At 44.8% G+C, this 27269-nt stretch overlaps 1 protein-coding gene across 4 annotated transcripts in view; it reads right to left on the reverse strand.

Annotated features, from left to right (window-relative positions):
- Nucleotides 1–5764: 5764 nt before the first annotated feature.
- Nucleotides 5765–27269, reverse strand: part of LOC147625830 (piezo-type mechanosensitive ion channel component) — an 88844-nt gene continuing 67339 nt past the window's right edge. For all 4 annotated transcript variants that reach the window (XR_015268735.1, XM_086817399.1, XM_086817400.1 and 1 more), the window contains one exon: nucleotides 5765–5989. Coding sequence is in view for 3 of the 4 variants with exons in the window: in XM_086817399.1 (XP_086673525.1) it covers nucleotides 5854–5989 (136 nt within the window). In the remaining variant the exon portion in view is untranslated. The remainder of the gene's footprint in view (nucleotides 5990–27269) is intronic.

Here is a 27269-nt window from a genome sequence, read left to right on the forward strand (position 1 = left end):
TACGTCAAGGCCATAGATTTTTATGTGGACTTTTGCCAACACCAACAGCAAAAAGAGCTTAATATTTTCAAGTTTCCAATCAAGTTAATAGAGAGATGAACCCTTACGTTCGGGAGAATATGAAAAACTATTTCGCTCCGCAAGAAGAGCAAGAAATAAAGCCTTAGTAGAGGTTGAAAAAGAAGGTATGGCTAGGCAAGACAAGCCACATAAAACCATCACAGCTCCGTTAACATGGCCCAAGTCATTGACCTAGAAGAGGAAGACTAGGAGGTGAAAACCCGCTAGACTCTGGTTGGGCATGATAGTGGAAATTTCTCTCAAATAAAATCTAGCGCATGGATATGGGAGCCGGCCATAACCTAATGTCTAATGAGACTTAATGCGCACTATAGCAACCATCATTGATCCCCACAAAAGTATGGGTGGAAGGAACGAACTCATTACAAAAACCACATGCATTGGAACTTTCACTAAGAGCCATGGACATGGGAGCCATCCATAACCTAATGTCTCATGAGACTTAATGCGCACTATAGCAACTGTCATTGACCCCCACAAGAGTGTGGGTGGAAGGAGTGAACTCATTACAAACCACATGCATAGGAGCTTTCACTGCCATGTTTCACATTAGGAATAACCCTTTGGAAGGGAAGTTTTATGTCATGCCCACAGGAAACATGCATGAAGAAGCACTTTTTGGAGGCCTCCATGTGTTCTCCAGAAGAAGAAGAACTTGAAAATGGTTTAATAACATGGTTCCCACGAGGATACCAATCAAACCACCTCTGGTGTATGCCCACTCATCCACATAAAGCCAGCCAAATTATGTTGCACAAGAAGTTCAGTCCTACTATCCTCTAGTCCGTTCTAAAGAAGTAAAGGATTCCCGGCAAGCAGCCAAACTCTTATAAGTGCCATGGATCTTGGCTCCTTAGGAAGAGGACCAACTCTTCTCAGGCCGTGTACTCTCTTCCTGTGATAGTATCCAAGTGTCCCCCTCCTTCCTATCCTCTAGGTCCTCCAACATGTTAAAATTTCAATCCGAGCGCCAAAACTCTACCTACGGGAATGCACAAAGCATAACCTCTAAAATGTGATTCCACCCTCTTTGTCTACCCATCTGACTTAGGATGATTAAAAAAATAAGTCCATCGAATCTCTGGGTGACCTATTGTAGGAGCATTGCAATAATCATAAGAGATATCTCTCCTAATCTTAGCACAATCCAGTGCCCCCATATTGGCTCGATAGGGTAATGCATGGTATGACTCCAGAGGAGAAGTATACTGGTACAAAACTAGATTTTTTACACTTGAAAGTGTTTGGATGCATTGCATATATACACATTCCTAATGAGCTATGTTGTAAGCTGGATCAAAGACTAAAAAATGTGTGTTCATTGGTTACTCCTTTAATGATCAAAAGGAATACAAATGTTATAACCCTATCACACATAAGATAAGGGTGAGCGAGGTTATAAAAGACTCGATTAGGATTGATGCATAGGATCAGGTAGTTGCACAGAATACATGTCAGCAAAATCATAGTCATTGAGTGGACCGAGAGAGTCCTCTAGTAGTGGGTATACTGATAGACCATGGAGTGGTAGGTTGTGCCAAAAAATCAGTCCTACAAGTTCAACAAGTACATCACATAAATGCAAAGAGAAGGTTGATGAGTCTCTTGGTATGCTTAACATTTCAGCAGGGCATTCATATGTTGATGGAGAGTCTAGTGGCTCAGAGCAAAGCCTTGATGAGGAGTTTAGGATTCCAGCTATCGAGACACCTAGTGCAAGAAAGGCTGAGGCGGAGCTATAAGGACACCAAGGATAGTTCTAGGACAACGCAAGATGGGTAGGAACAAGAACCCTGTTTAGAGATTGACGTATGACGGGTTATGTAGCTCACCATGATGCATACATGGCAAAGGTTGTAGGAGGTTAAACCCACATGTTTTGAGGATGTTGTTGGGCGTGTACATTAGGAGAGCCATGGATGAAGAAATGGTTGCATTGGATAAAACATGGGAATTGGTACCTTTTCCTGAGGGTAAAAAGACTATTGGATGTAAGTGGGTCTACAAAGTGAAGCACAACTCAAATGGAAGCATTAGTCTGTATAAGGTGAGATTAGATGCCAAAAGTTATACTAAGGCCTACGACATTCATTATGAGAAGATATTCAGCCCCATTACTAGATGGATGGCAACAATGAGAGCTATTATTACAGTGGGCTACATTATCAAAAGGTTGGGTTTTACATTAGATGGATGTAAAGAATGCGTTCTTGCATGGTGAGTTACAAGAAGAAGAAGTATATTTGGACTAGCCACCTGGTTATAAGGATTTCAGTCACCCAAATTATGTGTGGAGGCTACATAAAGCCTTATATGGCTTGAAGCAAGCACCGAGAGCATGTCATGATAAGATTACACATTATTTTATCACTATTGGCTTTCATATAGTAGATATTGATCAGAAACTTTATGCGGGGATTGTGGTCATCACCATCTACCTGGATAACATGATTGTTGGGGTAACAATGAAGAGAAAATTGAGAATGTTAAGGGGCTCCTCAAGAAGAAGCTTGACATGAAAGATTTGGGTGAGCTGAGATACTTTATTGCCATTGAGGTCATTAAGACCTCTGCTGACGCCATATGGTTGTCATCACAAAGATAGTATGCATTGGACATGTTATCCAAATATGGTATGGCTGTACGCCTCTTTCTATACCATTGCATCAAAATGGCAAGTTGAGAGTACAAACGTAGGTGAGATTTTCGAGAATGCCACTATGTATAGGAAGATAGTGAGCTTGATCTACATGACAATCACAAGGCTCGGAATGAACTACACAGTTGGGATGGAGAGCCACTCTATACAAGTTCCTCGGAAGGCACATTTGGATAATGTGAGATGCACACTATGCTATGTGAGGTCCAAAGTGGAATATGTCCTCTTCTATGAGGCTAGTATACAATTGGATAATGTGAGATGCACACTATGCTATGTGAGGTCCAAAGTGGAATATGGCCTCTTCTATGAGGCTATTATAAAGTTGTAGGTGTATGGATACATTGAATGTCTTAGTTTTAACTCCTGCATACATCACTTTTCTTTTGGATCTTGCCTCTATGGCATCCACCTTACGCCAAGTTATTATTGCATGTGTCTATGAAACATGTGCATAGTCTCTCTGAGACCTCTCTATGCACTCCTCTAGTAGTGGATGTGGTTCCATAATTCTTGAACCAATAGGGTGTTAGTCTTTTGCATTTGGCATTAGACCGTGTTGATGGCAATCAAGCTTGTGTGGACATTTGCCTCCTCCCATTGATTTGCTTCCATTGCTAGCTCTAACTTTGGTTCAATACGAGTGCTTGTGAGAAGCAATTCTTGATTGGCATTTAATATTTGCAACTATAAGTGATCTCCTTTCAATTCAAGTATCCTTTGCTATTTGAATTCTATCGATGAGAGTGCCAAAGCATTTATTTTAGAAGTTTCACTATATCTGAATAGGTGTCAGATGCTTCTTTTCTTGTATTGACTGCCTCTAAATCTAAATGTATTCTACTTCATTCAACATGATCACACTTTCATCTTCTAGTAACTTCTTCAATTGTTTAATTTCCTTGTTTGTTTCTAACCACTAAACTACATAATCTTGGCCTTTCCTTAAGATCTTCCAAGGGATATCTTCATGTAATGGCCTCATTCCTTCAGCATTCATTTTTGCTATGAGCTATGACTGTTGTATGCATCCTCTTGACGCTTCTTTCTGGATCTTTTGTTGACTCCTCAAATTCTCAAAGTCAAACCATTAATTTGTGTAAAACCTCTAGCAATCGATCGTACCTGGCACTTTTTCAATGTACCATCAAATTTGTATTATCATACATCTCGAAGGGCGATCTACAAGGTCTCGAGTGTGGTTTTTGAGAATGGAGTCATGATTTGCTTTCATGACTACCATCCAATTCAAATCCCCTGGCACGTGAGCTCCTGAATCTTGAGTGCCTCTAACATGAAAGCATAATTCACAAGATTCTCTCGAGCCCAACTTTGCTTCTCTAACCTTCTAGATCTACGAACATCTTGAGACACATCCTTGTGCTCCATCCAAAAGTTGCCTACACCACGAAGGGAATCGCTTACTCTTTTATTGCACATCACACTTTGTTTCTTAATTGTCAAAATCCATCTCCATGGGAAATGGTACAGGCTACCTTCATTGGAATGCAGGAAGTCCACCTTCATTGGAATGTGAAGAAGTCCATACTACATGTAGAGGTTGTGTTGCTTGGTGATTTCCATGTTGCATGATGAAGAAAGCTTCTCCTCCATCTGACATGGTTGTTCTTGGAATACCGCATCATGGCTCAATATGATCATCTTTGTTTGGAGATCATAGAGCTGATATCATTTTGACTCCATGCTGTAGGCCAAGAAGATGCATTTCTATAGCTTTTGACATCCAATTGGATTCTCTGAACATTTGAAACACATACATCCTAAAACTTTCAAGAGCTAAAGGTTTCAATTAGTTGCATTCCTAATAAGAACATACATATCCCAAAAGGATTTAGGAAGATTTCTACCATCAAGCATACTCTTTGTCATCTCTTCAATAGCACAATTCTTGTGTTGTGTAACATCATTTTGATGCAGAGTGTGAGTGGTAGTGTGAGTGGTAGTAAGCTACTGCCGCTTTATGCCTCTTTCCTTATAGAATCCTATGAATTCAAACATGAATTCTCATTCTCGGTCTGTTTTGCATTGCTTCAACATGTCGTCGTCTCGGTTGCAACTGATGCAAAAGCCATTCCTAACTTTCCAAAAATATGAGTTTTTTTCCTGAGGAAATACACCCAAATCTTCCTACTATATCAATGTGAAAAAATAGGAGTAACCTTCAAGAACAATTGTACACATCTTTCCACGGAGATCAGTGTGTACGAGCTCCAGAGGAGCATTGGCCATAAAACCGTCATCTTGTGAGAAGGGTTTCCAATGTTGCTTACCATCATGCAAGCTTCACATACATTCTGACTGTCAAAAAATTGGTGACAAATGCTCAACTAGCTTACCTTTCTGCATCTTTGAAAGAGTTTGCATATCAAGATGCCCACATCTCTCATGCCATAGTTTGCAGCTACCAAAAACAGCCAGGACTGCAAAGGTCGAAAGCTCAAAATAATTGATCTAACTGGAAACATATCTTGGCAATATGAACTTTCATCAAGGATACTTCTGATCCTTATCCCAGTCTAATCTGGACCAAGGTCAAGAAAACCAAGATGCGAAAAGAAAAACAGAGCCAGCGCAGTACGCAACTCTTCAACTTCTTTTTCTTTAAAAAAAATGAAGAAGATGATCATGATGACAGGAATATTTTCTTGTCCTTCTAGCTAAAGAAACAAACCAGCCATGTGGATGACAATGTTACAAAGTAGCCCTGTAATGGCTGAAAGTTGAAACACGTGGTGGGAGAAAAAATGCCAAAAAGAGGATGGATGGATGCAGCATCTCAAGTACAAGCCCTCTATCTAGCAAAAGAGGGGATCAATGTACATCCCCTGCACCTGTAACCTCATACAGACTTCTCGACATCCAATGTCCATGGTGGAGCACTCTTGTGCCTCTGTAGAGTCTCTCCAATCTGGCGATGCCATGTGGATGATCACCTCAGCCCAGTGGGCCTCAAACGAGAGAGAGAGAGAGAGAGAGAGAGGGAGAGAGAGGACACAATTCTTATTTTCACAAAATATAGGAATAAAGAAACTGCTCATGTACATTTGCACATGCACTATACAAAGATGATATATTACAACTTACATAATTTGTTAATCAGCTTTAGTATACTCCAGTAATGCATAAGGAGACCTGTATATTCTCACTAATGTCCAAAATAAGCCTTCTTCGAGTATTAGCTCCCCTGCAGCCCTAGCTGCGTAAATGTCCTCACATATGGCTATAAGCCTGCACAAAACGTAACACTCAGATTGTGAATTTTAACTTCTTAGAGCTTCTAAATAAATGTCTTTAGCAACACCAAACTCCATCCTCTAACAGGTATGAGGGTATTATATCCATCACAAGCTACTGCACAATAGTTACTATCAAACTGTACTGCACATCAATCTTCCCATACACCATCTTCTCAATTGTTTTGTCTTTAACAGTTATTGGGGATAGCTAGCACATAGCTCGTCCGCAGTTGTGTAGGTGAACTAGTAAGGTGGACGGACTCTTGAATGGGCGGGTCAAGTCTGATTCCCAGTTCCTGTATAGGGGTAGTGGAACTCTTGAGCAGTCGATTCCCAGTCAATGGAGAGACATCTTTCCGCTCCCTGCTGGCCTGGACCCTCCATGCTCCCTGTACGTTGAGCCTATCATCGACTGAACAGCAGGCACCCAGCCTTGGCAACTGTACTTCAGGCCCCCACCCTTCAAGCTGACATTACCTCTAGAACACAAATCTTCCATTTACCATCTGTATATGGATACGTGGCTATCATACTTCATGTTTGTTGACTTTGCAAGGAACAGTTGGCAGTTTACTTACAATATCTAATGCACACATGTGCTCACTCCTAACACACATGCCCTCAGCTGACCCTTTTCTTGTTATCCAAAGGACTTAGGGCAGTGCGCACTTGGCTTAATTATTTTCATAGATACACAGCCCAGCAGCTCTTGCTTGCTACATGGACAGATTTCGACCAAAGGGGGAAAGTAAAAACATGATTAAAATCATCTCTATGTTTGGGAAAACCCTTTATGTAAATGAAACGTTTTCCCAATTTTACCACAAGGGAATGTTGTACAAGCAAGCACCTAACCAGCCCTCTGCTGCTAGTAGTCTGTGTGACTTGCATCTATAGTAAGGTTGTTACTGGTATCCAGCCCACTTGTTTTCTGATTCAAACAGGCTGGAGAGGAGATTGCTCTTGCACATGCAATTAGCAAGCAAGAGGAACACTGATGAAATTTTGCCCAGATTTGCTAGAGGGAAGGTTTGTACAAACTTTCTAAAGCATCTCAATCAACCAAGCATGATGAATCATCCCATCTGTGCTAGTGATACAAAAAACAACCTGACCCTTTCTCAGGACACCACTAAGGTGGATCTCAGAGCCCCTTTATGACAAATCTTGGCCGTTGGCTTTCATGGGCAAACCTGGCACACCAGTCCCTCTCTTCTAATGATAGGAGCCCGATAACTCTTGGCCATTCTGAATTTGGGACAAATACCAAAGTAGTGGACCCTTCCAAGAGGAATGAGGATGACACCAGCAGATAAAAGTCATGAAGGCGTTGCCGCCAGTAGACCATAAAGACCTATGTCACCCATCCCTTCTCCAGAAAAGCAGATTTTCTGCCCTTCTGGAGCCCTCTCCTTTTTGCCTCATGCACACGCTCCAATGGGATGCCACATGCCCTTACTTGTACACAAGCGCATGGTAAGCTTTAGGATAGTGATGAGCACTGAGCATTTTGTGATTCGAAGTCCAGAAAGCAGTCGCGAATTGCCATCAGATTTAGGTCTTAGGACAAAAAGTCACTAAGTTGTTCTGCACACAAATTTACCCCACTTAGATTGTAAGTTATTAAGTTATAGATGTGTCCAGGCAGCTTGGCCAAGATGTGGGCACCAAACATCAAGGTAGATCAGTCAGCAAGTAACATCTGAGTGAGGTGGCCATTTCAGGCAGTTTTGCGCCCATCTGCACAGGCCAGAAAGCGCAGGCAGCTAGGGCAGGGCGCACAACTGGCCGTATAGCGGCCGGAACACAATGTACAGTATGTGTGCCAGTCGGGTGCTGGTTGGGTAGCAGAGGAGTCGATCAGGATGATCCAGAGAAGGGGTCGTTTGCCCTACATAAGGCCCTCCCTGCTGCCTCATTCCTCATCTCTTCGATATTTAAGCGTAAGCATGGTTGCATACTTGAAAAGGCAGCTAGGCATTCTCTCAATGAATGCTATGACAGAGCACTTGACTAAAGGGTACCAGGATCCAATGGCACCATAATTGAAGGGAGATTAGAGTTAGGGTTTCATGTGGGAGACATACACAGAGAAGAAGGGAGAGAGAGAGAGATATGTGGGGATAAGTCAACTCATGAAGTATGAGTGTGTGACTCCCCTATCACACATGTATATTTGCACTAGTACACATAGTGCACTTAGTACATTAAAAGTACTAAGTGTACTATGTACTATAAAACTTATGGGCTTGTACACACTACAAGGGTGGGCATAATGCCTTTACCCCAACAACCTCCCACTTAAAGGCAAAGTGCCCTTAAATGAAGGAAAAGAAAAATCAGCATGTACATGATAATATACAAGGCCATATCAAGGCTGAAACTGGCCTCATCCAATGCCCATCAAGTGTCTGCAATGAGCAAACCGCTCTAGAGGCAAACTCTTTGTCAACAGATCAGCCGGGTTGTCATCCGTATGAATCTTAACAAGCTGAATTTGCTTGTTCTCTATCACCTCTCTGATGAAGTGATACTTCACATCCACATGTTTCGTCTTTGCATGAAAGACAGGGTTCTTTGCCAACTGGATGGCACTCTGACTGTCACAATGCAACAATGGAATATCCCCTGTATAACCCAAATCAACCACTAACCGAGATAGCCATAATGCCTCCTTGCAAGCCTCTGTGGCTGCAATATACTCGGCCTCTGTAGTAGATAAGGCAGTGCACTTCTGCATCCTGGATATCCATGACACAGCACCTCCTGTGAATGTAAACACATAACCGGTAGTAGACTTCCGGTTATCTGGATGACCGGCATAATCCGAATCCGTGTAACCATGCACTAATGCATCCTGTTTGCCAAAGCATATGCACATATCCTGTGTGCCCTTCAGGTATCTCATGACACCTTTCACTGCTTCCCAATGCTTCTTGCCAGGTTTGGCCATGTATCTAAAAACCACTCCCACTGCAAATGCAATGTCCGGCCTGGTAGCAACCATGGCATACATGAGACTGCCACAAGCTGAAGCATACGGAATCTTGGCCATATCAGCCCTATCACTATCCGACTGTGGGCTGTCCATAGCACTGAGTTTCACATATGGAGGCAAAGGAGTACTAGTCTTCTTTCCCCCATCCATATTGAACCTCTGCAAAACTTTGCCAATGTATTCCTTCTGAGACAAATATAACACATGCTGATTTCTGTCCCGAAGTATCCGCATACCCAAAATGTGATTTGCATCACCCAAATCCTTCATATCAAAGGTCTGATGCAGCCTCTTCTTCAAGGCATCCATCTCTTTACGAGATTTCCCGGCAATCAACATATCATCAACATACAAGATGAGGATCAATAGACTGCCATCCAAAGCTTTCTTGGTGCATAAGCAGTGATCTATGTCACTCCTCCTGAAATCCTGGGATTTCATGAATGTATCAAATTTATGATACCATTCCCTTGGTGCCTGTTTGAGCCCATAGAGACTCTTTTTCAGCTTGCATACAAGCTTCTCCTTTCCATTCACTGCATAACCCTCTGGCTGTTGCATATGTATCTCCTCATGGTGGAGATCACCGTGAAGAAAAGCAGTCTTCACATCCATCTGAATCAAATCCAGATCACCATGAGCAACCAAAGCTAATACAACTCTAAGTGTGGTCATTTTGACCACTGGAGAGAAGATCTCATCAAAGTCCACACCATATTCCTGCTTGAAGCCCTTAGCCACTAACCTGGCTTTGTATCTTGGCTTTGCATCAGGTGCAACTTTGAGCCTGTAAACCCACTTGCATGGCAAAACCTTCTTGCCTGTAGGCAAATGCACCAACTTCCATGTTCCATTTTTGTGCAGAGAATCCATCTCTGACTTCATAGCACGCTCCCAAAGAGCCTTGTCTGCCCTCTGTAAAGCCTCCTTATAACATGAGGGCTCCCCACAGTCAATGAGCATCAAGTAGTCAACCCCTGGAACAAACCTGTCAAGGGGTCTGGAGGGTCTTGTGGACCTCCGTACCCAATGACCATCATTTGCAGGTTGCTGTCCAGCCTGCATATCACCTATTGGTGGCTCCTATTCCATGCCATAAGGTTGAAAGATCATGCCCGGTATCTCCTCTAACTGTGGGATATCCATAGGGATATCTTCTGCCATTTCTGGCTGTCCATTTGGACCATTTTCAGCACCATTTAAGGGCTGGTTTTGCTGCTGTAATGGCTGATTTACAGCCCTTGGTTGTTGTCCATGATGTCCATCATCATCAAAGATGACTCTGCCAGGCTCCTGTTGCCTTGCAGGGATCCCAAAGTCTATACCCCATTTCACCTCTGTCACCATATCCTAGGAATATGCATTTGTGAGACTTAGGATCAAGTTTGGTGCGTATTTCCCTGCGTATGTGCACGTACGCAACACAACCAAACACTCTCAAGTGCTTGTAGGACGGAGGCTTCCCTGTCCATACTTCCTCTGGCACTTTCCCACCAAGCCTCGTGTTCGGTGACCTGTTTATAAGATGAACGGCTGTCATAACAACTTCAGTCCAAAAACCATGAGGTAACGCAGCATGTGACAACATAGAACAGACCTTCTCCTGAATGGTCCTGTTCATCCTCTCTGTTGTCCCGTTTTGTGGAGGATCATAAGGAGTAGAGAGCTCCCTCTTGATGCCTTTAGCATCACAAAAGTCCTGAAACTGTTTGGACATATACTCTCCACCATTGTCGGAACGCAAAGCCTTCAGTGTTTTGCCAGTTTGGTTCTCAACAAGAGCAACAAACTTCTCGAACACTGAGAATGTATCACTCTTCAAACGAAGAGGATAAACCCACACCTTGCGTGTGGCATCATCAATAAAAGACACAAAATATTTTGCCCCTCCCAAAGAAAGCTGAGGCATCTCACATACATCTGTATGCACAAGCTCTAACTGAGCATCTTTCTGTCCAAGAGCTTTCTTGTGGGGGCACTGGAGTTGCCTGCCATATATACAATGCTCACAAAACTGAAAACTTGAGAACTTTAGAGAAGGCAAGTAACCAAAACGAGACAATTGCTCCATTCCTTTGACACTCATGTGTCCCAACCGGCTATGCCACATAGAGATTTCCGGTAGCTCGGTTGCATTTACATTAGCATGGTGACAAACACCAGCATGCATGAAGTAAAGAGTGTCCACCTTAGAGCCTCTGGCAACAACCAGTGAGCCCTTACAAATCTTCCACTTTCCATGACCAAATGTGGTAACATAATCAGCATCATCAAGCTGTCCAGTAGAAAGCAGGTTCTTCTTGATCTCAGGCACATGCCTGACAGCTGTGAGCCATCTGAAAACACAAGCCTCACATCACCTCTGCCAAGAATCTTGCATGCATGGTTGTCACCCAAATAAACTACTCCTTCATTGCCAGCGGTATACCTGACAAACAAGTCTCTGCAACCTGTGACATGAAAGGAGGCACCTGAATCAATGATCCACGAGTGCATACCATGACCATCTCCTGCAAGAAGTGAATGGGCATCAAGTGAAGACGTGAATAGGACTTCATCCTCACTGTCACCTGCATGTGACACATTGACTTCTTCAATCCTGACTCCACTTTTGCCCTTTGGCTTTGCATCTTTGGCTTCATCTTTGTCTTTGTCTTTTCCTTTGCCCTTTTCCTTTTGATCATTCTTCCATTTGTAGCATTGCTTTTTGATATGTCCCTTCTTGCCACAATAATGGCATTCCAAGTCCTTTTTGGAGCGGGACTTGCTCCTTCCCCGTTCTTGGCTTTTACCCCTTTGCTAGGATCTCCCACGTGCATTCATTGCATTGGACTCTCCAACAGAGTTGTTCTTCCTTTTCATCTCCTCTTGAAGGAGAGCACCCTCCACATCTGCATATGACAGCATAGCATTTGAATTGCTAGTGGCTGTCCTAAATGTGTCCCAACTCTCTGGCAAAGTGCATAAGAGAAAGGTGGCTTTGAACTCATCGTCCATTGCCAACTTTTGATTGATGACCTGGCTGCAACCAAATCATAGAGGGACAATGCTTTCATGAGAGCCCTTACATCAATCTCCGTATTCTTGGAAAAAAGAAAGAGTCATCAGCATATGCATGTGCCAGAAATTGTGTACCATCTACCATGGAAAGACCATGTAGCTACCCATCTTGTGTCATTTTGTCCATGTAGAGTAGGATTGGATGAGTCACGATGGCATACAATAGCGCACTGAGCGGACAACGCTGTCGAAAAAATTTCCCAAGACGCCAAGGGGCTGAAAGTTTTCCGCCCAAAATGCATTTAGTTGGTCCCCCCTTACATTTTTCATTCTAGACCAGAAGCCCATTTTTTCCCAACCCCCCCCCCCCCCCCAATCACGCTCTCTTTTTTTTGTGAAACCGCTACTTCATTAAGGAGAGTATGGTACATTCATAGCTTTCCCAAGTTGGGACATCTACTACTCACATATCAGAAACAGTGGAAAAACACTTCCAGTTGTTGAGAGGAAAGACCTCCGAAATCAAAAGAATCTTGAAGTGGAAGGTAAAGAGACCTCCTAAAAAAAGGAGAGCATATGATCTCCTCATGACTGAAAATGAGCTAATTTCGTGCATGGTAGATCTGGTCTAAGAAAGGAAAAGACTATAATATGGCAAAGGTGAAGAAAGGTGACCAAACATCCAGAAGCATTTGCCGAGAAGATGTTGGAAAATTGTAATCTCAATTGCTTTGAATGTCTGTCCAAGAGAGCACGAGAAGAGGGGCATCCCGATAACAAATGAATAACTGACTCTCGGTGATGAGAACACCTCGTACAAGAGGCAGGTGCAATGTTTCTCTTGGCTAAGAAGGTGCCAACTAGCAATGCACCTACAATACATCTCCACAAGAAAAGTCTATGTCTGAGAGCAATTTGTTTTTCCAAACTTCAATCAGAGAGGCCTTCCACCATCGAAGAGGTTTGTTTACATGCCACAAGTGAGTTGCATGTGATTGTATCCAAGGTGGAGGAAGCAAAATTTTATAAGCTCTAGCTGTCGTGAGGTGATGGAAAGAGGAGAATAACCTGGAAAACAATACCATTAAACTCATTTAGGTGGGCTGTCATAGACGCCCCTTCCTTCATTTGAAGACCTATGAGTTTCTTCAACCAATACACTTTGCTTGAGGCACTTTGCTGGGCATACAAGTCCTGCAATCTTTGCCACATTCCCCAAGCTGTCTTCTCTTCACGTATGCTGAAAAGTAAAGTGTCTGACACAGACAACATGATGGTGGATCTTGCCAGCTCATCCATATCTTCCCATTCTTCAGCAGTAAGAGAAGCGGGCATTACACCCCTTTCTTTGATAGGCTTGTGCTGCTTCTTCTGGAGCAACACATTATAGCACTGGGTTTGCCAAATGTCATAATTATGTGAGCCTTCAAGCTTCTTGATGTGAAGCAATGAAGAGCTCTCACCTGTGGTTGCCATAGCAATATGCAACCTTTGACACAGTCAATGCCTGACTCCCTGCAAGATGTGCAAACACTGCACCAAAGCACACAAAGTGCTCACAGTTGTTCTCCCAAAGTTTATCTCCCACTGCGGAAGCACAAATGCAACTCTACTCCCACTGAATGTGATAAAATCACCAAAATCTGGTTGCTGCAGATTTAGGACAGCACCTTAGATGTGCTCTGTTCCCCTTCCAAAGTACTGTACAACAGTACTAAGTGCTCACCAATGATGTACCAAACCTGTACCGGCAAGTACAGCAGCTGAAAATGAGCCTTTTCCTCACTCAAATCAATGTACAACCATGCCAAAACTTGTACAAAGTTGTACCAAATCTGTACTAGCAAGTACAGTAGCAATAAATGCTCTCCTGGCTGTCCAAATGAGTGAAAATCAGACCTTGACAGTCCTCACCACTGCATACAACAGTCCCGGACAGAAATTGGGCAAAAGCCCCTTGACTGCAAGTGGATTTCTGAGGGTTCAAGGCATAAAAGTCTTCCCTGCTGCTTTGCCAAGCTCAACAAGCACAGAATCTTGAAAAGCCCCTTGATTCAAGATCAATTTCTGATCATACATGGTACATTAACGCACATGAAGGCATCCAGAGTCTTCACAATGCTTCCCCCTGGCCACATATACATCCAATACATAAAAGCCCCTTGATTTATAGGCACATTGAGTGCTTGACAGGCATCAACACATTGCCCAAAGCATCAAATGCCAGTGCCTACATGCAAATCAACCCAATTGGCACAAAAGCCCTTTGATTTGCACTCCAATTTCCTGCAATCTTGCCTGAATGTGAGATTTCTCACATCATACAGCATGTATGAATGCCCAATGGCACAATTACATCAAAAGCCCCAAATTTTGACATCCAATTTCCTGCAAATTGACGCGGAATGTGACCAATGTCACCTAATTGTTGCCAATTTTGCTCAAAATCTTAGCAATTTGGACCTGTACATGCTCAATTGATGATTATACCTGCTCAATTGCAAATCCCAAAAAAAAAAAATTGAAGCAAATACCTTTGAAATCAGCTGACTTTTGTTGCAGAAAATTATTGCTGCAGGGAAAGGGGGGTGTTGGGGGGTGTCGTGCTGATGCTGCTGCTGCTGCTGCTGTGCAGGTGGGCGATAGTTGAGGAGCTCTGCAGCGATAACATAACGGGGAGCTGATGTTGACGATAGACGAGCTGGTGGAGGACAGCTACAGCAGCACTGAACAGTAGTGAAGCGGCGGATTCCAGGTAGCGGCAACGGGTAGTAAGAGGCGGCGCTAGTTTGGGCAGGCGAGGGACCAGACGGCGTTGCTAAACGCCTACGCCTCCTACGCTCCTTGCGCGTGTTGGTCCCCAGCACATCCCTCCACAGTACGCCCTGTTCGTTGGGCCACAAGAATAAGCGGGTGGCGTGAGTATCTCCCTGTAGAGAGCGAGGGCCTCCCTGCGCGTGCTGGTGAGGCGCCGTTGCCCTTCCTCCTCGCTCGCCGCTTTCTTTATGCTTTTACGTGTCCGCTTGAGTGTGCATACTCGCCTGACTGCATGCGCATATCCGCCCTGTGCTTTGCTCACGCTGGCCAAAGTCCAGCGCTATTTCCAATGCTCACACGCACAGGCTGTCGACCTTCAGCCATGCTTGCTTGGGCACACACCAGCAAGCTACCTGCCTGCGCCAAACCATGCTGTCTCAAGACCACACACAGTGCTCTTCTCTGGATTGCAACAACCTGCTGTCTCAAGACCAGTTCTGCACACGCAGCACACCCAGGGGACCAGTTCTGATTGCCTCAGCTCTGATACCAGTTGAAAGGAGATTAGAGTTAGGGTTTCATGTGGGAGACATACACAGAGAAGAAGAGAGAGAGAGAGAGATGTGGGGATAAGTCAACTCATGAAGTATGAGTGTGTGACTCCCCTATCACACATGTATATTTGCACTAGTACACATAGTGCACTTAGTACATTAAAAGTACTAAGTGTACTATGTACTATAAAACTTATGGGCTTGTACACACTACAAGGGTGGGCATAATGCCTTTACCCCAACAATAATACCTCGGAAAGTGTATAAATACACGCATAGATAGAGTTCAATCCATATATAAACCAAACCAACTCTAGGACTAATCGCAAGACTTATGCCCTCTATAGAGTCTCGAACTGTGAGCTCAGGTTGCTGCAAACTTTGAGCTCAACCAAACCATGCCATTCCAGAGGAAACCAACTCCACAAATAGCATCATCTCAATATCTAATTGACCAATCATGTGGTCAAGAACAGCCAAAACCATATGACAAAGATCAATGTCCCAATCTTCCTTAGTCATATTTTAGTTCCAAAGGCAAAAACTATCCATAGTTGCAGTTATAGTTCATGGTGCGGCCGACTGTGAACCATACCCAACTTTACCATCTCATGTGACTAGTACACAATATCATACAAGTCCCATAAGCAGATGTATTGTCAGCCTCGTTACCTCAGGTGAATACAAAGATGTCACCAAGCGACTCCTAGATGAAAAACTGAGCGTGTCTATAACAAGGGAGCGGAGGTGCTACCCCCCTCTTGAGCATCAGGCAATGCTCCAGACCCATGCTCTGCTGAACTTGAATGAGCCGTCGCAAGAGTCGGCTCCAACTCAAAGGCATCAAGATAAAGCTGCAATACCTTAGGTGAATCTGCTAAGTCACCCTCCTCCATCCACTTCGCATCCATCGGTGAATAGTTCTTTGAACTTCACAAGATAGCGACGGGAAACTTTACCTTGTACCTTTCTTTCCTTGTGTGCCAGTATCTGCTCGGGAATAAGAACCTCATCAAGTTCCTCTGGTTCCAACTGAGCCTCATCTGATATATCCACAAGCACTCAAAACTTGCTTGCACTCCACCCAAGTGGTAAGCATAAGTCCCTAATGAAGCATAGTAGATCACCACTACTAAACATAGAAAGAAACTGCCTTCCGAACCCCATGAAGCCTCCGTGAAGATACCACTGGTGACAAAGTGTTGAAAGCATAGCTTTTAACCCATGTTTTGCACCATAACACTTTAACTGCTTCTTATTCCTTCCTGTCCTTGGTGTCTTCTCTCCTGAGCCTCATCTTTAGCTTTTGCTCTTCACCTCATATAGGTAAAGACACACAATCCTACACTGTCTCCTGTACTTCCTTTCACTTTCCCATGTTGAAGATTTTGATGTGACAACCACGGGCTCGCATCCTTGAGAAAGTCGACGATATCCCGACAATGGAACCATGAAACCGGCCTTCAGAAATCTGAAGGGCGGTGAAACAAAAACTCGCACGCAAAACAACTAATTGTTTTCCATAGCACCAAGCGAGAGAAAAATAGAGAACCTGTAAGCAAATCCCTGAACACATATAAGTTCATCATCACGAAGAGAAATCACACCATCTCTCCCATGAACATCGTCTTGTGTATCTCTAGCTTGTTCTCCTGTTTCAGAGTCTCTCATACTTCCATGGCTCACAAAAAAAAAACACGCAAGGCCCTTGAGATGAGAGAGAGAGGGAGAGATAAATAATCATCTTCAAGTCTCCACCCTGCATCCAACATCAAGCGCATGGTCCTCCTCACACCCATGATCAGTTCTGCACCTCTGTAGTTCTGCGCAATCTGCAGCAGCTTGTAGCCCAGGCCTTGCCCTGTTCGCTGTCCAGAGCTTCCTACAGTTCAGCACCTCAGCAGCCCAGCCCGCCACCGCAGCCTTGCAGAGCAAGAGAGAGAGGGCGTGAGAAACGCCTCCTGCAGCCCCCTATAATCCTGCCGACCCCCCCCCCCTTCCGATCGAGAGAGAGAACAGGCGCATTTCAGCCACGCCTCCTACTCAGCCGTGCGCTGCCTGCAACCTTGCGCTTTCCTGCAGCCCATATTCTTACAAGGGAGAGGGGGCGTGAGAAACGCCTCCTGCAGCCCAGTTCGCACATGTGCAGCATACAGCCCTGCAACCATCACCTGCATGTGGCCCGCTCCACGAGCGCCAGCACCTGGCCGGTTCACCGCTGTGCGCCCATCTCCTGCACCGCCTTCCCACACCTGGGGTACGCCTTCTTGGACTTGCTTTTTGGCGATTGGTTGCTGCCGTGCATCCCCACCCATGATGCTTCTCTCAACCCTTGCGCCTGACTACTGTCGTGCACCACCCAGCCAACGCCTTGCCTTGCGTACAACGGTGCCTCAGTAGCCGTGTGCCAACGACCAGGCAACCAAAAAGAAGAAGCGCCAAACACCTCCATGTCCAATTCCAATTCCGTCACCCCTCGCTTTATAAGGAGACGCCTCAGCCTGCTTTTCTCCAAAAACTAAAAGCAAGAAACAATAGCAAAAGCAAATGCCCAAAATAATATTGTTTTTAAATCTTCTAAGGTTTTAAAACCTTATAAACTTTAAAATCCTTTGTCCCCTTTCACACTTGGGCTGGCCACACACATGCGTTTCCTTTTCATATCCAAACTGATGCCTGTTCACGTTTTCCATCCCGTTCCCGTGCCCGTGCCCTTGTTGTCCAGAGAAAAACACAGGGTCGTTACACAGCCTGCACTGAGATCAACTCCTTTTAGAGGAGAGGAGAGAGAAGTATAGATTCCATGCCTGTGCGTCTTTCTGGACTCGGTTGAGAAACAGAGGCATTGAGAACTTCTTCAAGAGGACAAGGCATCACTACAAGAGGGATGGCATCCAAAGGTTTAGACGATCGGATGGCTCCTTTGTTTCTAAACCTCCCCAGGTTCAAGACATAGCTCTAGGATTGGCTTCCAGTTCCCCTCTTTCTTCGACACTGGGAGCTCATGGAGGGTGGCTTCCACGCGGCCTTCAATGAGATTATGAGCTCCGGATCTATGCCAAAGAGACTGGTGGAGGTTTTGATCCATTTGATCCCTAAGGATGGAGGTGAGAAGTTGGAGATTCGCCAATTGTGGAGACCTATCACCCTCTTGGGGACAACCTTCAATATCCTAACAACACAGAGTGCAAGTGTTACGACCCTGTGTTTTTCTCTGGACAGTATGCAGGTGGGCACGGGGACATGGTGGACACTGTGAAAGGGCATCATTTTGGAATTGAAAAGGAAACCCATGTGTGGACAGCCCCAAGTGTGAAGGGGACAAAAAGAATTGAAGTATAAAGGTTTTATAACCTTTGAGACAAAAGGATTTAAGTTTACAAGGTTTTATAACCTAAGATGATTTAAAAAGATAAAGGATGCGCTTTTTGGGCTATTGCTTTTAGTTTTTGGAGAAAAGCGGGCTGAGGCGCCTCCTTATTAAGGGGAAGGGTGGTGGAGTTGACGGTGTGTGGCTTCTTCTCCTTGGAATGGCTGGTCGCCAAAAAGCACAGGCGACACCCACAACTACAGGGCATGGTCTTATGGCAAGAAGAGCTGTAGGCGGGCTGGCTGCAGGAATCGCACCCAGGCCTTTGGAAAGCCAGATTGAGTTGAAAACTTGGATCTTGGGACACATCCACGGTAGACTTGCAAGAGAGCAAGGGCACCATGAGGGGTGCCGGCTAGCAACTCTTGAGCCTTGAGTGTGTACGAGGCCCTCGAACACTTAGCTTGAAGGCTTCTAAAGACAAATATCAAGGGTTAAGGCTTTGAGAAGGGCTCTTGATGAAGAAGACATGGGGTAAGGCTTGCTAAGCACTCATTTGGAAGACCTGGGTGAAACCACAAGGGATCCTGTTGGTGGAGGATTCTACAAGTTGTACTTTGTACTCAAATTTAATCAAGTAAAGAAATACCGCAAGGGGCGCCACTGCGATTTGGGGCCAATCAGTGTCCGTGTACCATTTGCAGGAGCACTCTAGCTTCCCCTGTTTGTTTTCCTTTTTCCAGGTCCTCAAAGGTGTTGAAGTGTTTTGTGTGCGAGTGTTTGTTGCACCGCCCATCAAGTTTTTGAAAGCATTTCATGGTTCCGTTGCCGAGACATCGTCGACTTTCTCAAGGAGGCGAGCCACTGGTTATCACATCAAAAGCTTCAACATGTGGAAAGTGAAAAGGAAGTGCAGGATTGTGTGTCTTTGCCTATATGAGGTGAAGAGAAAAAGCTAAAGATGAAGCTCAGGAGAAAAGACACCAAGGACCAAAAGTACGAACAAGAAGCAGTTCAAGTGTTATGGTGCAAAAGATGGGTTGAAGGCTATGGCTTTCGACACTTTGTCACCGGTGGTATCTTTACGGAGGCTTCATGGGTTCGGAAGACAGATTCTTTCTATGTTTAGCAGTGGTGATCTACTATGCTTCATTGGGGACTTGTGCTTACCACTTGGCTGGAGTGCAAGCAGGTTTTGGGTGCCTAAGGATGTATCAGATGAGGCTCAAGACAGAAGTGGAGGAACTTGATGAGGTTCTTATTCCCGAGCAGATACTCGCACACAAGGAAAGAAAGGAACGAGGTAAAGTTTCCCGTTGCTATCCTGTGAAGTTCAAGAACTATTCACCGATGGATGCGAAGTGGATGGAGGAGGGTGACTTAGCAGATTCACCTCAAGAATTGCAGCTTTATCTTGATACCTTTGAGTTGGAGCCGACTCTTGCGACGGCTCATTTAGGTTCAACAGAGCATAGGTCTAGAGCATTGCCTAATGCTCAAGAGGGGGCGTAGCACCTCTGCTCCCTTGTTACAGACAGGCTCAGTTGTCATCTAGGAGTCGCTTGGTGACATCTTTGTATTCACCTGAAGGTACTGAGGCTGAAAGTACATCTGCTTATGGAACTTCTATGATAGTGTACTAGTCACATGAGATGGTTTAGTTGGGTACGGTTCACAGTCGGTTGCACCTTGAACTATAGCTGCAACTATGGATAACTCTGTCTACATCTATGGGTAACAGAGATGGATTTTTGCTTTTGGAACTAAGGTATGACTGAGGAAGATTGGGATGTTGATCTTTGTCATATGGTTCTGGCTGTTCTTGACCAGGGTGTTGGTCAATTGGATATTGAGATGATGCTATTTGTGGAGTTGGTCTCCTTTGGAATGGCATGGTTTGGTTGAGCTCAAAGTCTGCAGCAACCTGAGCTAATACTTCGAGACTCTATGGAGGGCATAAATCTTGCGAGCAGTCCTAGAATTGGTTTGGTTCATGGATATATAAATCGAACTCTATTTGTGCATGTATGCATTCACTTTTTGAGGTATTATTGTATTCTGGTGCCAATGGATCCTAGTACCCTTAAGAATACATGAGTAATATTCTGGATTGTGGTGTAATGCATGTATGTTGGTATGATACATCAGGTACTTTATTGTGTTCATGGATGCACCACTAGGTGTGACTCCTGCGGGATGGCCATGAGACATATGTGGGAAGTACTTAGTGGATGTATTGTTTGGATGCATTGAGTGCTTTCATATGCTCATGTTGAGCCACCAATCGTGGGTCTTGCGGGATGTCCATGGGCGTAGGCTTGCGAGCAACCCTTAGACTGTTACTTTAGAGTAGGTAGAGCATCTTGAGGAGCATATTGTTTGCGAATGCATATATGTGTCATGCATATGTGTGTCATATGTAGAATGATGCATGGTTTTGTTTTTCGCTAACACAGGTTACGTGTTTCCACTTGGTTTTAGACTTTTGCAGCAGGTTCTGAAGGAACAAGCAAGAGTTGTTTGTCACTTTGACATGACAGGTGTGGCCATATTGTGCAGGATGATTGTTTCATCACCCAGATGCATTTGAGGGCCATTGCTTTTGTCATATGGGGAGTCTTTGCTCATAGGATGCCTTACTGTGCCATTGAGTGCAATCGAGGACGCTTGCTATTTTTTTCAAGAGGAGGGCACGTTACGACCCTATGTTTTTCTCTGGACAGTATGCAGGTGGGCACGGGGACATGGTGGACACTGTGAAAGGGCATCACTTTGGAATTGAGAAGGAAACCCATGTGTGGACAGCCCCAAGTGTGAAGGGGACAAAAAGAATTGAAGTATAAAGGTTTTATAACCTTTGGGACAAAAGGATTTAAGTTTACAAGGTTTTATAACCTAAGATGATTTAAAATAATAAAGGATGCGCTTTTTGGGCTATTGCTTTTAGTTTTTGGAGAAAAGCGGGCTGAGGCACCTCCTTATTAAGGGGAAGGGTGGTGGAGTTGACGGTGTGTGGCTTCTTCTCCTTGGAATGGCTGGTTGCCAGAAAGCACAGGCGACACCCACAGCTACAGGGCATGGTCTTTTGGCAAGAAGAGCTGTAGGCGGGCTGGCTGCAGGAATCGCACCCAGGCGCACAGTCGAGAGACTATTCTCTCTCGCTCTTCCTTAAGTGAAAGGCTACGCAGATGTAAACAGGACTGCAGGTGGCACTTGGGGCTGTTGTGGTTGGCAACTAACTCCTCTATTCAGGCCGGCAACGTCATCATCACCTTCATGGAAGGGTTTCCATAACAGAGGTTGCAGAGAGCTTCAAAGGTCTTCTTGGCTATATGCTCTTGAGGACACCTTGGCCATGGCTTCCTCCCACGCATGTGTGGGCGAGCGGTTGCATGTGTGTGCGCGCCTGTGGGTGCACGCACGCGTGGGCATGTTGCTGCCTACTGTTCTGCGGCCGCGTTGGTGGGGCTGATGTGTGCCTGTGGTCGTACAGCCATGCCACGTGCTGTTGTTGTAGAGCTTCTGCTGCTGTGGCTTGTTGTACGACAGCCGGTTGATATGTAGGCTGGTTTCTCTTCCTAATGAAGAGAGAGAGTAACTATGAAAAGTGCCTTTGGAAAGCCAGATTGAGTTGAAAACTTGGATCTTGGGACACATCCAAGGTAGAGTTGCAAGAGAGTAAGGGTGCCATGAGAGGTGCCGGCTAGCGAGTCTTGAGCCTTGAGTGTGTACGAGGCCCTCGAACACTTAGCTTGAAGGCTTCTGAAGACAAAGATCAAGGGTTAAGGCTTTGAGAAGGGCCCTTGATGAAGAAGACATAGGGTAAGGCTTGCTAAGCACTCATTTGGAAGACCTGGGTGAAACCACAAGGGATCCTGTTGGTGGAGGATTCTACAAGTTGTACTTTGTACTCGAATTTAATCAAGTAAAGAAATACCGCAAGGGGCGCCACTGCGATTTGGGGCCAATCGGTGTCCGTGTACTATTTGCAGGAGCACTCTAGCTCCCCCTGTTTGTTTTCCTTTTTCCAGGTCCTCAAAGGTGTTGAAGTGTTGAAGTGTTGTGTGTGCGAGTATTTGTTGCACCGCCCGTCAAGTTTTTGAAGGCCGGTTTCAGCAAATGGTAGAGTGGACATACGTGGACTTGCACCTTGTGGACAGGGGACTTATGTCTACGCCAAGGGTCAGTAGACTAGAATCTAGTATGCTGGGGACTTGATCCAATGGACATTTTACATCACCGTGCACGATCAATCGGACTTCTATTTCTCGGCTTGGTGTTCGTATCTATAAGCATGGAAGCCAGTGGAGAGTAGCATGTGTTGACATGACACTAGGGATTGGGGAACGAGTTACTACTCCCTAGAGTTGGTGGATTCAACTTGGAGTATGGACACAGAGATATGATTTGGATATTTGTATTGTGGAGACGCATTAGTCTCATCCATTTATTTGGGCCATGGTTATGATATATGGACTTATGGGATTCTTTTGTTCACCCATTTATTTGGGACACGGTTATGATATCTAGATTTATGAGACTCTCATCTCGCCCACTTGATGGGACATGATTATAACCTGAATCTATAAACTCTTTCTTCATTTGAGCAAGCTCTACTCCTGCAAACTAGCCTCTACCATGTTGGCTACTCCATGGTTAAGGCTCTCTACCACCACCATAGGCTGCCCTAATGATGGCTCCTCTCCTTCTCTCTCCCTCTCAGGCCCTGCCCATGAAGTATACCGGCTGTTGCGAACTGTTGTGAAGGTTTCCATTGCAAAGAAATATTGAAGGCACCGGTATTTAATCATTGTATTACGATTTCCAGCCATTGTACTTGTTGTACCAATGTACTTATTGTATTGCCACTATACCTGTTGTACCAACCCTTGTACTTGCTGCACCAATCATTGTACTTGTTGTACCACCACTACACCTAGTGTACCATCCATTGTATTGGTGTACTTGCTATACCAACCATTGTACCTATTGTACCAGCTCTATTGCTTGGGTGCCTGTAGAGCTGCTGCCTAACTTGTTTGTAGTGCCTGGGATGGTGCTTAAACAGGTTTTATAGCTACCCGAGTTTGTATTTCACCGTTGTTTTGTGTTTATGTATATGTGGAAGTATTATTTGCTGCAGCTGAGTTTTTCTCTCACATATGGCACCCTGAAGACCTGTGGTGATGGGGAAGATTAGTACCCTCACAGGAAGAGGTGGTTTACACACATTCATGGTATTTTGGGGCTTCGTTTGATGTGCCCATGTGTATGGTCGAATGATAGTTGTATATGGATAATTCGGCATCTCCGTGGGGAGAGGAAGGCCCTCAAAGCTTGTACATGATATTTTTCTCCTTGGGTAATAAAATACTCCAAGAAGGGAGGGGGGGGGGGGGGGGGGGGGGTGTTGTCGGCCAATTCCGGCCTCTATGTGGTGTCAAATGTGTATATCTCTCTTTCATAGTTTTGTGGAATTAAGTGGCATATGTTTAAGGTTGTGACCAATTTAAGTGTTTAATTGCACTAATGGTCAAGGGTTTTGTGAAACCCCTTTTTCCCCACCCGGAGTTACAAAAGTGGCCAGAGAGAGATTATGGAGATTATCATTATGGGAGTGCCGATCACTGATGAGATTGCAGTGGGATCCAGGCAAGTGGCAATAGAAGGATCCCTTCGGCCCAAAAATGCCCCCCTGACGTCCCCTTTTTTGAGTATACAGTCCGTTTGGACCATTTGGATGCCAGAGGTTGATAGTATACCAACGGCAACAGTACGATCGCAAACCCATGATATCCCCAGGCGTTTCCTCCAAGATTTTTGGAAACGGTTGTGGGACACCTTCCAGCCACAGAAGATGACTTTGTGCCTTTGACAGATAGCTCACAAGAGCTTAGCAGTGGGCCCCTCCTTGGCAGTTGGAGGTCACTCGACGCTCTGCTCTAGGTGTGGACACCCTCAAGATTCTCAGCATCATTGCCTTTGGGATTGTCCCAAGGCGCAGCAGATATGGTAGAGGATCCTTCGTATTTTTTGAGTAAGCACGAAACATTGAACAAGCATATTAGTGGAAACAAACATATTAGTATGCATGAGTGTGCCGAAAGATGAATAAATACTGGAAGAAAAGAAAGAAGAAGAATCCTAGATTCCCGGAAAGAAGAAAGTTGTTTAATATGATCTATGGGGAGATTTGTGAGGAATAAAATTAAATATGACATTGTGTAATGAGATGGATTAATGAGCCCTAACCTTGTGATTAAATAACCCTTCATCAGAATAACTTTACACAACAAATCAACACTCTCAACACACAAAAGGATCAGAACCCCCCCAATCCGCCGGGAAGAGCTGGTGGATTCTAGTGTTATTTTACTACAAGGACATCAGGTACCGGAACACGGAGTGTCCTTCATGGCAGCGGCACCAACAAGAGTTATAGAAGAACGCGACGCCTCAAGTAAAAAGGACAAGGGGAGACAAATTCCCGAAGTAAATATGGTATCCATTGTGCCAATAAAAGATGAGGAGAATGAAGATTCTCACATGTTAGCAATCACAAATCAAAGGGTCGCGTCAAGTTTTCCACTGTGGGAGAAATCCCAAAGGAGAAGAACTAGGTTTTTGGGTGGGAGAAGCAGAAATAGGTCTGGGAGGAAGTCACCAGGATGGTGCATGCAACACAAGGTAACATCCAGAACCATGTGGAAGTTCGGAATGGACAAGTGGCTCTAGTCCAAACTCCAACAGCAAGTTGTTATTGAGGAACTCTGGTTGGACCAGTCTAGGATAAAGAACATCATGGATCAGATGGATGCCAAAGATGTTGGGATATTTGGAGCTTCATCCATGAGATACAGCCTGTGTATGCATGTGAACCATCTCTTATGAGGAGATAAGTGTGCCATATGGCAACACATATGTGTGTGTGTGTGTGTGTGTGTGTGTGTGTGTGTGTGTGTATGTGTGATTAAGTCGAGTCATAAGATAAGGTTTTATACCTACGCAAAGGCATTGTACTCATCAATCTATCATATCAATAAAATCTTCTTTGAGTCATGCAATCATTGCTACTCTCTGCCTTTTGCGCTCTCTCTCGACAATCATCTCTCTCCTCTGCCTGTCATCTTCGCCATGGCTCTTTGAGACCTTTCATGGTATCAGAGCAGGGTGCTTCTTCAACTGACTCGCCGTCTTCGGCTCTGCCTGATCCGCCACCGCCGCCAATTTTCGTCGTTGCCCAAGCTGGCAGAGCCCATGATAAGGTGCGGCCGAGCTGAGTTGAGCTCCACCACTCAGCTGTCTAGGCAGACTGGGGGAGCAAAGACATTGACTAAGCCGCCCGCCCTCCTCGTGGTGCAAGTCTTTCCCTGTGCACTACCATTTTTCGCCCCCTTTTTTTCCTTCGCCACTTCACCCGATATTTTTTCCCTAATTTCATCTCCGTGCCCCTTCTCGGCTCCCCTCTCCACTGCTCCTGCACCACTCCTCTATTCAGCCTATCTGCCTCCACTGCTCCCATGCCTCTCCCTGTTCGGTCACTCACCGGTTCACCGTCAACCAGCTCCCTCCCTCCTGTGGATGTCGGGTCCTTGTCATGCCCAACCCTCTGCTCTATGGTTCCTCACTAGCTCCCTCATGTGCCCATCTTCACACCCTCCATAACAGCTTCACAATAGCTCCTCAACATCATTGAGCCACTATCATTTTCTGGGGTGCAGCCTACAACATTATGGCTCTATCAACCAATACAATCAACAAGTTCTCCGGTGTTGGGTTCCCTACCCGGCAGACCAAGATGCAGCTCCTCTTGATGCGGGAGGGTGTCTAGAGCATAATCTCTGGAGATAACGAAAACTTGGGAGCCAGCGAGCTGGAAAAGCAGAAGCTGTGGCGACAATGCAACGAGATAGCTATTGCACTAATCGGCCTTAGTTTCGCAGACACTCTCGTTCATCACATAGACTTCAAGCAAACCCCCAAGCAAATTTGGGACACATTGGAAACTCTTTTTGGTAACAAAGTCACTAATTCTAAGGTTTTCTTGAAGTTGAAATTCTATGATTTGAAAATGCTTAATAATGAAGAATTAAGTGATCACCTTGCCAAGTTCTACTCACTAGTCTTAAGTGTGAGCCTAATGATGAGGACAAGGTGGCAGTTCTCACAAAAAGTATGCAAGATGTTACCCAGTTTCAGCAAACCATTAAAGTCATGCACATAGCTCAACATCATTTGAAGACATCGTGGCCTTGCTGCTTGAAAAAGACAGAAGAAACAAAGAGAGTAAAGCAAGTGGCAGCAGTGTGGACTATGACAAAGCTTTTGTCGGAGCATAGAAGTAGAGGACCAACAAGAAGATTCGGTGCAGGTACAGCAAGAGGATGGGGCATAAGGAGGCCAACTACTTCAAAAAACTGGAGAAAAAGCAAGAAAAGCACCACGCAAATCTTGTTACTGAAGATGAAGAGGAGGAGATAGTTGCAACAACGGCCCAAGTCTCCCTGGATGAGGTAGACGATGAGTGGGCATTCTAGCTGCCTTTATGCGTGTGAGTCAAAAAGGGTTCTCTGCCCCAGGTAGTCCCTCAAAAATCTGATTGTATCTATGTTTGTGTGTGTTTTACTTTCCTATGTTTAAGAGAGCCTTGAGG

Source organism: Cibotium barometz, chromosome 23 (genome assembly GCF_041138505.1).
Source record: "Cibotium barometz isolate CiBa-2024 chromosome 23, ASM4113850v1, whole genome shotgun sequence".
NCBI lineage: Eukaryota > Viridiplantae > Streptophyta > Polypodiopsida > Cyatheales > Cibotiaceae > Cibotium > Cibotium barometz.